This window comes from Nannospalax galili, unplaced genomic scaffold (assembly GCF_000622305.1).
Source record: "Nannospalax galili isolate Female #2095 unplaced genomic scaffold, S.galili_v1.0 scaffold989, whole genome shotgun sequence".
In the NCBI taxonomy this organism is placed as follows: domain Eukaryota; kingdom Metazoa; phylum Chordata; class Mammalia; order Rodentia; family Spalacidae; genus Nannospalax; species Nannospalax galili.
In genome coordinates this window covers 297,846-310,403 of record NW_008359507.1, presented here as the reverse complement: position 1 = coordinate 310,403, position 12,558 = coordinate 297,846, and the positions used below count along the sequence as shown (strand labels likewise).

The following is a 12,558-nucleotide window of genomic DNA, read 5'->3' as shown; positions in this document are numbered from 1 at the left end:
ATCTACTTGATGACTTTATATCCATGCTCAGGTGCCAAGGATCTCAGAAAGTTAACATGTGTTTTTGTCTCTCTGAAATGTGCACACATCAATATAAAAAAATAAAGATTTTTTTAAAAGTCATGTTCAAAACTAAGAAAAGAAAACTCAAGGAGAAAGCTAATATCTGTTTAGGAGAATTTATAACCTAAAGGTTTTTCCTCTTCCTTCCTGTTCTTTGGTTGCAGAATTTGATATGGCATAGGTTATAGATGAAGGCAAACAAGAAATGTATGTGTGTGCATGTGTGTGTGTGTGTGTGTGTGTGTGTGTTGTGTGTGTATGTGTGTATGCTGCCTGTAGGAATTTTAACTCTTAAATAGAAACAAATATGATAATGTTTGAAGAGAGACTAGAGAATATTATATATATATATAATTGACTTATGTGGATATATATGTTATCATTACTAATATCTTTGTAGTTTAAAGCTAAGGAAAAGACATTATTCAGTTAATCAGAGTGACAAGCAATCAGTAATACTTGCTACTTTTAAAACATTTGAGCAAGTATAGATTTTTACCACTTTATATTGTGTGTTGTTATTTATAGAGAAAGGTCTACAAATTGCACTGTAAGCTCATTGGACATGTGGGGGTCTATCTTTTTTTTAATTTATTATTTTTATTTTATGTGTATGCATGTATTGCCTGCATGTAGGTAAGTGCACCCGTGTCGTGCAATGCCTGCGGAGGTCAGAAGAGGCTGTCGGATCCCCTGAAACTGGAGTTACAGACAGTTGTTAGCTGCCATGTGGGTGCTGGGATTTGAACCTGGGTCTTCTGCAAGAACAACCAGTGTTCTTAACCGCTGAGCTACCTCTCCAGCCCCCGGGGGTGGGTGTCTATCTTTTAAAGAAATTTTTTCAAAGCTGAATCTAACACAGTACATGTATAGGATGGGCAGTAAGTGATCACAGATTATTAATAGTAACATGGAAGTGAAATTAGTAGGCATAAGATATAATTGTTCATCGATTTTGGAGGGCTGGAGAAATGGGTCTGTGGTCTAGAGCACTTGTTGCTCTTCCAGAGGACTTGAATTCAAATTTTCAGCAACCACATTGGGTGGTTCACAACTGCCTATAACTCCAGGTACTGGGGAATCAGATGTCTCTGTCATGTGCCATCATCTGCACTCATGTATGGGTCCTTCCCACATGTGAAAGCATGTGCCTACACACACACACACACACGCACAAAACACATACCACACACGTACCACCCCATACTTATACTTAAAAACTCTTCAAAATTAAATCTTTAAAAAAAGAAACATTTTTATGTTGATTAATGACTAGATTTTTCCTTGAAACAAACATAAATTTTTCCTTTCATCGTGAGAACAAAACCCAAAAGGATTCTTTGGCTTTCCTTCCTGTGTCTGATGGACACATGAAGCTCAGGGGATGGCTGTGTGTTCATGCCTGCTTCTCTGCCTTATGTGCTCTGTTCTAGGAGAAAGAATATAATTTGAAAGTTTTAGGCATGCTATTTTAAAAAACATTTTCTATAAAGTATGGTAAATGAAATTAAGGATATCTGACTCTGCAACCAATCAGGGAGTTAATTGCTTAACTGTTACCTTGATGGCAGCTGCCTAGATATCTTTTCCTCTGTGTAAGTGGATTGCAGTCACAGGTGTGTTTGTGTCCTCTTTCAGTTTTGCTGATCACCCTGAATATCCATTTTCTGAGGAATATTAACATGTGGGCCTTGTCGTGAATTCTGCCCGAGGTCTATGAGTGTGGACACTTCTGTGGGTGATACGACTCGGATGCTGCTGGTCAGATACATCATTTCAGGTCAATCTAGGCTAGTTAGCAGCTCACATTCAGCTAAAGCTTCGGCTGCCATTCCTCAAGAGAAGGCAGCGTTTTCCCAGTGCTTTGAAATAAATAGAACATTAAAGATACTTCCCTGGTTTGTTTTCCTTATACTCCAAACTGGTGTTGGTGGAAGTCTGTGGGCAGCGTTTGGGCGATGATAATTCCCGTTTTATAAACAGTTTTGGTGTGGGATTAGGTAGAGTTCTCAGACTCTAGGGAAGTGGCTCTGTGGTGGGGGCTTCTGAGTCAGTGGTCCTCTAGCCCACGGATCAATAAGAAAACACGGTAGGCAGTCCATGATTGTCCATCAGCATGGTGAGGCGCACAGGGGAAGGTTGACCAGCTGTGCCCGGGCTTCACCCCATTCACTCAGTGTCAGAGTCCTGGATCTGAGAAGTGAGGCATTCCTGAGATAGTTTTAGCCAATGAGGTGACAGGAAAGCACCCTGGCAGGATCTCTGGAGTCAGACAGGGAAAGTTGAGAAGGGAGTTGAACACAGCTCTGCTTGGGGAAAAAAAACCCAAAACCCAAGGGTTTTTCTTGTTTGTTTTGTTTTGTTTGATAATTATATGCTACAGGCAAAAAGGAGCTTTTCACATGTTTAGTTCAGTAATACAGTTGAGAGGTATTCCTAGAATCATTTTAAGAAGAAAAATTAGAATTAATTAAATTAAGACATGCTTATGAGAATTATGATGCCTTGCTACAATGGGATGTTATGTATCTCCTGAAAGTTTAGCATATAGGGAGATGTCAACAAAATGCTAGACTGGAAAGCTCCACATTCTCCCAATGGAAGCAAGAAGGACCCTCACTCTAATTAGAAAATGGTTAGTGACTCCCACAGTATTTGTGCCACTGCTGCACCAGTGGCTATATCTTCCCAGGCAAGTTGTTGGTGCAGCTTGCAGGACTCACAGGCAGGTAAGGTTGCGATTGTGTGAATAGCACCTTTCAGCACCAGGAAAGCTAGCAAGTAGAGATGAAGCTTTGAAGTCAGTGCCATCTTGATTTCTTCTTGTTTGTTCTGCAGCTCATGTACGTTGTGTCTTCAGCAATAGGGTTTTATCATCACCTTCTGGTGGGTAACCAAGAGCAGGGGCAATGGCTAGTATTGTTTGAGAGTCTGTGAGACCTCTGGTCAGTAGTTTTAAATTCCCATTGCCAAAATTTGCCTGGCACCATGTGGTCTTGGCCTATAAAGTGGTATCAAACTTTTACTGTTTTTTCTCAATGCAGACTAGGCATTCTGAGCATTACAGAAACTTATCTAATAGGTCTCAGTCTCTGAATGATGCACCACACTGTTTCTGTGCTTATCATTTCAAAATGATTTACTTGGGCTGGAGAGATGGTTCAGAGGTTAACAGAGGTTAATTGCTCTTACAAAGGACTCAAGTTTGACTCCCACCACCCATGTCAACTGTCTTACAACCATCTGTAGCTATGGCTCTAAGATATCTGAATCTTTCTGGCCTTCTCAGGCAATTGGACACCCCCACACAGACATACATGCATACACATAGTTAAAAATAAAACCAGAATTTTCTATGTCCTTCCAGCCCTGCATACACCTTACCACTATAAATAGCTGACAACATTGATCTACCATATGGTCTAAGCCGTCCCACTCTTGGGCATATACCAAAAACGTCTCAGAAATACCTGTTCATCATGCTCATGGAGGCCCTTTTCATAATAGCTAGAAATTAAAAACAACCTAGATGTCCATCAACTGATGAATGGATAATGAAGGTGTGGTACATATACATAATGAAATATTACTCAGATCTTAAAACAATGAAATTATGAAATCCACAGGTAAATGGATGGAACTATAAACAATCCTCCTGAGTGAGGTAGCAGAGACCTAGAAAGGCAAACATTGTATGTTCTATCTCATTGTTAGATGTATCCAGAAAGTCAGGAAACTAATAAACGGCTGGGGTGGGTGGAGGCTTCCTTGGAAAGGTGGTAGAATGCAGTGATATAAAAGAGGAAAGGGGAATAATAGAGTAGGAGTGGTTAAATAGGGTGGCGAATGGGAGGGCGGGACAAAGGACAGTGTAGGCAGAGGGATCAGGAACACTAAAGGTCTTTAGGAAAAGTTATATGGAAACCCACCACTATATAAGCTTTTAAAATATATACACACACACACTAGAAAAAAAGATTAAAAGAAGTTATCCTAAAACAGGGGTACATTGCCCCTACTAGATACATAGACTAACAAAGAAAAACTCCAATGCCAGGAATGAATTCCCTTTTTTGAAGCAGTTGACCAGGGGTCCAATAGTCCCTTAAACAATACTGGTCATAGCCTCTGTTCTTGAATACACAACAGACCTTGATGATTAGATCCTGTTGCTGAATATACCACATTTATGAGCTGTAGAGCAAACAAGGAGAAATTAAGGACTGGTGCTGACTTCAAAGCTTTCATAGGGGATATGCATGCTACCAGAAGGAAAAGATAATCATCAACTTTACCCAGCAGTGAATCCTGTGAACAACAAGATATGCCGACCTGTACAAAAGTGCCACAGGTATTATGGGAGGACCCAACCTAATGGAATTTAAGGTCCATTTACTAAGTTGGAGCTCATATCTGGCATTGATATCAGACCTAGGAGTCTGAGGCTAGACAGGTCACAGGACATAGGGGAGAGTCCAGTATTAATTTTATCCTGAATAGTTATCATATTAAACTGACTCCTAATGACTTATTGTTACACCCATAGATTAATGCATCTCTCAACTCTCCTTATGTAGCAGATGGTGATTAACACAGAGATCCACAACTATCCAATGTGCAGAGAAAGTGCTTATCCCAGAATAAGACACATATATAAAGCTTCTCCTTCCCTTATTTCAGAAGATAGATTGGAAAGATTGTAGGAGCCAGAGATGGTGAATGACCATAAGGAATTAGAGTTTTTTTCAGAGAGGTTGACAGTTACTCATATGAACTCACAGAAATAGTGATAGCATTCATGTAATCTCAAGCCAGACAAAATCCCAGCATGGACATGGAGAGGAGCATAAAAAACCAGTTCTTCCTGAGGAACTCTTGGCGACTGACAGCTGCTGGGATGTGGAGAGTCAATCTCTTTTAATGGTGTGACTCTGGTAGGTTAATCAGGCTGCAGTGGATGGACTCACACAAAGGACATTTGGAGACCCAAATTTGACTCTATAGTATATATATATATATGGTGTACCTTGGGGCTAGAGAGATGGCTCAGTGTTTAAGAACACTGACTGTTCTTGCAGAAGACCCAGGTTCGAATCCCAGCACCCACATGGCAGCTAACAACTGTCAGTAACTCCAGTCCCAGGGGATCCAACAGCCTCTTCTGTCCTCTGTGGGCATTGCACGACATGGGTGCACTTACCTACATACAGGCAATACATGCATACACATAAAATAAAAATAATAGATAAAATATTTTTTAAAGGGTACATTAAATTGGGAGGGAGTAGTAAGTGGAGGTGTGGATAGGGGTTGCAATCTAAGTATGATCAAAATATATTGTATGAAAATTTCAAAAATTTAAATATGATAAAATAAATACCTGACATTAGACAGAAAAATCTCAGTTTGTGGTGCTTTCTTTGTGTACCTTACAAATTATTTTCCACAGAATGTTTGTGTGCCATAGGAAACACAAGGAAATAAACTTGATTTTCTCTTCATTTCAGAATATGATTAACATAATGCCCAGCAGCCTTTCCCAAAGCATGGAAAATTGAGCAGGAGTCTCTAGACACTTTCAACTCTGTATGATTTCTTATTTTAATATGGCTTGATCTTTTATATCTTCCTTTAGCTTCACAGAGGCTCTAGGAGGGATTCATCAATGTTCAGCAATTCTAAATGCTTTTGAGTATGTCAAAAATGCAGTGGGAGATAATGTGGCAGGGAGAAATTTGTTACCTTCAATTGTTTTATTAGGATACCACGAGGGCATAAATCTACATTATATTGGCTTTAACCCTCACAGACATATTTAACTCCATGACAGGAAGTCCAGAGAAAGAGCTGTGGGTGTTGTCCATTGGGGGTTCACATCTTCCATCTCCTCCTGGGCCTTCTCTCTTCTGTGGGTCGACCTCATGTTCAGGCTGGGTGAATAAGTCATATCAGTGTCACACCTTGTGGAGCAATGGTACAGTATCCGATAGAAGAAGCAGATGATCCTCTTTTATTAATGCTTCTTACAAAAGATGTGATACTGCCCTAGCAGGGTCCCCTCTCCTGTAGCATGGGCTAGGACTGAATCATAGTGCTCAGTGATTACATGATAAAGTCATTGCAATCAACATGAGGGACTGAATCAATTACTTTGTAGGGACAAAAAGATGTTTTGACACCGTGCTTGATGCAATCATAGTAAGAAAGGGGTGATTAAAGGCTTCCTATCTGTATTTCAAACTGTTTGGTTAGCTCTTGAAGGCTGATTATGTCTGCTTTACTATAGTCCAAGGGAATAAGAATCCTTGGGGCTAGGACTCAGCTTTAAATGAATGTGTCTATGTAAATAAAACCAAAACTATGCTAATTATAGATACATTTCTCATGTATTTAGTGCAAAAATAGACTATTAGTTGAAAATACAGGCCTTGTCCATCAGCTAGCTTGTTTTGAATGACAATTTATAAAGAGAATGATTAGAGTCTCATCAGCTTTCCCTTAATTTAGAATTTAACCTAAGTTAAATGCTTAAACTTTCACAGACACTGATCTACTTGGGTTCATGGGATCTCAGGAGACCCAATTCCAAATCTTACAAATCAAGAACTTGACGAATGAACATGTAATGGGAACCACAGAGCCAGAGAACTGTTTAGTGTTCAATGTGCTAAGGTTAAGATTTGTTTTACAAAGCAGTTACAAGTAGTAAAAGTCGGAGAAGCTCCAAGAACTGTGTTCTAGGTATGAGCATTTACACTTAGGAGTTGAAAATGCCAGTCTACTGGACCGCTTGAGTTGTCTGCAGAAACAGCCGAAAGTGATGTCAGCAGCAGAGTGTGTCGCGATGTGAGTAATTAATAGAGGCAAGATGATGCTAGCTTACACCTTAAAGAAACATCTTGTATCGATATCATTGATGAAAACTGACAGCTTCAGGGCACATGATTTTCAGTTAAGTTTTCCTTTTTTGTTGCCTGTGTATTTCATATTATGACAAAACTCGTGACTTGAACGCTGTAACCCCACCTGTATTTTGATAATTTTTAAGTTTTATGTCCTAAACTTACACATTTGATCTATTCTAAGATAAGGTTTCATAACTATGTTATGAAGGTGCAAATTCTTTCATTTGTGTGCAGATAATCAGTTTCCCCAGCACCACTTGTCAAAATTACTATCTCAACTACACTGAAAGTCTTGTTATCCTTGTTGAGAATCAATATGCCTTATCTGTGAGGATTAGTTTCTGGGTTCTCAATACATTCCATGAACCTACTTGTTTGCTTTTATGCAAATGACATCTGTTTCAAAACTTAACTTTATTTGTTTATGTATCTATTTAGAGACAAGGTCTCCCTCAGGCTGGCTTCCATCTTACAAGATCGTCCTGCCTCTGTCACAGGACCTTTGGACTGAAGGTGTATACTACCACACCTGGCTAAATCAACTTATTTTTAACTGACACAGAAGGCACAAAAACTGTACTTATTAAGGGACTGTCGTGTGGTGCTTTCATATGTTTAGGTAATGTTAGAACCAGATTAAATATATTTGCCTCCTCAGACCTTGATCATCTCTTTATGATGACAACTTCCAAATTCTTTCCTTAAGCTCTTTGACTACACATCGTTGCTAGTTGTAATCACTTACTGTACATAAGAGGGAGCCATAACTGAGTGTGCAGTATCAACATTATCAACATTTCCCCATCCTTCCCTCAATTTGTTTTCTCCCCAGCTTCTGGTAGTGAGCATTCTGGAATTTGTTATTCCTTCTATGTTATCAAATTTATTGGCGTATAGTTGTTCACAGCAATATCTACTGCTCCTTTCTATTTCTGTTGTGCCAGTTGTTAATGTGTCGTTTTAAATTGATCTTGTCTGAGACTCCTCTCTCTTGTTTTATGTATTTGACAATCTCTTTTGTATTTGAAGAACTAGCTCTCAGGCCTTGAACTTCCATGGTGTTTGTTTAGTCTCTACTTCATTTCTTTCTGCTCTGATCTTTACTATTTGTTTTGTTCAAGTAATTTACTCAGCTGTGATTTTCTACTTCTATAACAAGAAAAATCGATTTTTTTTTTTTTAGCCAGGCCTTCAATCTTGAGAGGCAGAGGCATGTGGATTTCTGTTAATCTGATGTTAGCGTGGTCTACATAGTGAGTTCCAGGCCAGCCATTGTTACATATTGAGACCTGTCTCAGAAAAAAAAAACCAAACTGTTTTTGAGATTTATTTTTGTCATAGGTACTTGCTGTGATGGCCTTCTTTCTGAGTAATATACCTCATAAATTTTGGTAGTTATGCATTAATTTTCATTAGTTTTAAGAAATTTAAATTTTTTTCTCTTAGATTTTTTTTTCTATGATCCATTGCTTGCTCAAAAATAACCTGTGGGAGGCTGGAGAGATGGCTCAGCAATTAGGAGGACTGGCTGCTCTCACAGGGTTCGTTCCCAGTATCCACATGGTGGCCAACAATCATCCATAACTCTAGTTCCAGGGGATCTGTGCCCTCTTCTGGCCTCTGCAAGTACTGCGTGACATGGGTGCACTTAACGTACATACACTCATATACATAAAAATAATAAATAATAAAATTTAGTAAACTGTCTTAAAGTTTCCAAAGTTTTTCTTGAATTCTTTCTTATTAAGTTACAGTCAGAAAAAAATACTTAAAATTGTATTTTAAGTATTTTAAGCAATTGCTAACACTTTTAAGCAATTGATAAAACTTTGCTGTTAATAGTGTCTTTGCTTTTTTTTTTTTACACCCCATCATGATCTATCTTGAAGAACGTTCTATGAGCTCATGAAAGGTATTCACATTCAATACCATGCACATGATCGATTGCTCCATATGCTATGTCCTTTTTGCTGTGGATTTCCTCTCTGGATAGCCTGTCTATTGCTGAAAGTCAGGCATTGATTCCCCAGCTTTCATTGTACTGGAGTTTAATCTCGGCCCCAGCCCTTCAGCTCTGCAGCATTCAAGGGCATATATGTTAGGAATTGCCATCTCTCTTGCTGAATTGACCCCCATTTTCATGATATGATGATAGTCACCCTTTCTTTTTACTGAGTTTGATTTAGTGCCTATTTCGTCTCATCAGTTTGACTGCCCCTGCCCTTTTGGGTTTTTTATTTTCTTGCTTAGAATAATTTATTTAATTTCTCTTTTTAGACAATGTATGAACTTAGGAGTAAAGTGAGCTTCTTTTAAATGGCCTACATTAGGTCTCTTAAAAATTCCATTCACCACTTTATGTCTTCACTTGGAGAACAAAATCTATTCATACTTAGAAATTAGTTGATGGATAAATGATCACTATAGCCATTTTTCGAGTTGAATTTCTTTCTTTTCCTTTTTCTCATTGTCTTAACATTCTCCGATGTAGCCAAATAACTCAGGCTAGCAGTCTTGTGACTCCTTGCTTATTGCTTGTGGTTTGCCTGTTACATATTTTTGATTTTTCATTGCAGTAAGTCATAGAAAAATATCTGCAGTACGTAACAAGGGATTTTGAAATGATACCAGGTTACTATAACTCAACAAAAGAAACCAAAGAAAAATAAACAAAACCGGCTAACTAAACCTGTATGGTGGAACATCTTTTTTCTTCTTATTTGATGTTTATGTCTCATTGCACACCACTTGAAAATACCTGTACTGTGTTGAGGTAAATCTGACAGTTGGCCTTTGAGAGTCCTATTTTCTGTGTGTAGCAAGGTTTCACTCAATGTTCCTTCAAATACACTTTCTACCCGTTTGAACACAAATAACTTGACTGCACTTTCCTTTGGCCTTTGATGCTGCTCCAAGTTTCTCACACGCTTCTTCCTTCTCCTTTCTCTCTGCCTACGTATTTCCGTATATCCTGCCATGAGCTCATTAACTCCTCATTCTGTTTGATTTACTCTGTTGTTGATTCTTTCTTTTGCGTTTTCAATTTCTCTTAGTGCGTTTTTCATGTTAAGGATTTGTGTTTGATTTTCTCAAATGACTTCCATGTTTGTTAATTTTGTCTTAGAGTATTGAAAAGTTTCTCTGCAGTTTTGAAAGACCCCCCTTTGAGTCCCACCTATGAGAGTTCTATACTGATTACTATCAAGTTAGTTTCTGACACCTCATTTCATCTGGTATGTGAGACCATGCCTTCCCCAAAGCTCTTGATAGTTGCTGGTACACACTGTTATCTAGGCAGTAAAGGAATAAAAGCAAATCCAGGTTGTTTTTCTTCCAATCTTTACATAAATTTAAATAGACTGTTCATTTTCTCTGAAGTGAGACCTTCGTAGTTATTTTACCTACATTAATACTAAGTGAGACCCATGTCCAGGTGTGCTGACATGCGGTAACATGTTTTGACTGGTTCAGAAATAGTCATCTAAGTCCATGTTTGCTTCAAATCTGCACTTGGTTTGTCACTCAGAATGAACCATTTGAGTACTTATAAAGGTAGTCCATCTGTATAAGCCTCTCTCTAACAAGGATTTCCCTAAACACTTCATGCAGTTATCAAGTTGTGGTTGGTATGGGACTCTGCCCCCAGTTCTGAACAAAATTACAGTGGGTTGACTCATGAGTCTCCTTTTAAAGGCCTGTGGCCACTAATCCAGGAAGGTTTGTCATATCCTTTGCCCAGAGTCTGCCAAGCCTGGACCATCAATGGTGTAACAATGAGATGGGCTGTCTCCTGCTAAAATGTTCTCACAGTCCAGCACCACTGCAACCAGCCAGGGTAATGGCTGCCAAGTGGGACTCCTCTAGAGACTATGGTCACAAACAAACCCGGCTGTTAGGTGCTGCCTGATCTTGGCTTAGTTTTTATTATCTTTTTACTAATTTCCAGGGCAAAGTCTTGTGCTTACAGTATCTTGCTGTAACCACAAGAAAATGATTCTTAAAACCATACTGCACTGAATGATGTTGGGGTAGTGTTAGTGACAGTTTCTTGGTCATCTACACTGGTGGTAAGCTGAGTTGAGTGTAAATCTACATATAGAAAGAGCTATATAATCTTAGGAGTATACCGAGTTCCAGGCTGAGCTTGGAAGTTTCAGACTGAAACATAGTCTGTGCAACAGGGGCAGAAGTCTCTACCTGAGGCCAAGGTAGGTCTGCAGGCTATAAGAGCCTGGCTTGCAAATAGAACCCATGTTTCTACTTAGTACCATACTCCTTTAATAACTATAACTTCATGAAATATTTGAAAACCAGAAAATATGAATTCTACTCAGTTATTTTCACATTTTGGAGACTGTTTAAGGAGTCTTGATTTTGCTTATGAAGATAGAATATCACTGATAAAATGGAACAAACACTGGAGTGTCACCACAGATCATGTTGTACAATCTTACTGTATGAATACACTAAGTCTTCCCATTCGTAATCATGAGCTTAGTTTTAATTTACTGTGTCTCCTTTGATTGTAATTTCTTTCCTTTTTCTTTTATTTTTTGAGACAGGGTCTCGCTATGTTGCCCTGGATGGCCATGAACTCAGAAACATACACTTGCCTCTGCACAATTGTGCTGTCTATAACTTCCCATACTATGCTAAATGGAAGGTCAACCAAAATCATTAAGTAATTACACGTCATGTTATCTGTGTTTTTTCCCATATATGGAGATCATTACATTGAGGCAGATTCATTCTCCTCCTGCTTTGCCCAGTGTTTTTGCAATGAGTTTTCAACATTGTCAAACAATTCTCTGTGTTTGCTGAGAAGCCTATGTGATGTCCTAACCCTTATTCTCTGAATGCAGGGAAAGATTCATATTCAAATTCTAGCAATAAATCCCACTTCATTGTGTGAACAATTATTTTAATATGCTATTAAATTTAGAGTACTGGTCTCTTCTTAGAGACATCCATTTTCATATTTTAAGGGATATGAGTCTTTAATTTTCATTTTTTAAATAAAGCTTATGCCTAGCTTTGCCTTCAGAATAATTATGTATTTGTAGAATGAGTTAGGAATTATTTCTTTCTTTTCCTTTACTGGATAAATTCAGTATAACTATAGATAATTCTTGAAAAAATATTATAGAATTCATCATGAAAGTTACCTGATTCAGCTTTCCTTTTTGAAATATTCTTGGCCACTGACTTTGTTTCCTTTCTTCTTATTCCAATGACTGGAGCACCTTCTCAGTTATGATCAAAGACAAGATGAGATGTACCAAATCTTCATGACAGTTGACCAAGTGTCCTTAGCCAGCTTGACTAATGAATTCGGGCACTTGATGCTTGTGTTCTGAATCTTTCAGAACCTTTGTGTGCAGAATGTTTATTGTTTGGTGAATAACAAAATAATCTTCTCATGTTTGGGATTTTTCTTCAGCAGAGTCACAATGAGAAATCCATCCTCATCGTTTGGGGAAAATTATGATGTGATGTTTTATGTGCTATTTTTGTAGCTCTCAAATTAGACATTGAAAGACAAGGTATAAACAATTTCTACCCTTCATTGAGCCAGTGGCAAACAGCTGGG

The 12,558-nt window shown here is 38.4% G+C and overlaps 1 protein-coding gene across 1 annotated transcript in view; it reads left to right on the top strand.

The window, feature by feature from the left end:
- LOC103725887 (aldo-keto reductase family 1 member C13-like) overlaps positions 1-1,953 on the top strand; it is a 19,021-nt gene extending 17,068 nt beyond the window's left edge. Inside the window, exon 9 of the mRNA XM_008823231.3 lies at positions 1,702-1,953. Coding sequence (XP_008821453.1) covers positions 1,702-1,744 — 43 coding nt within the window. The 3' untranslated portion in view covers positions 1,745-1,953. The remainder of the gene's footprint in view (positions 1-1,701) is intronic.
- The last annotated feature ends 10,605 nt before the right edge of the window (positions 1,954-12,558 follow it).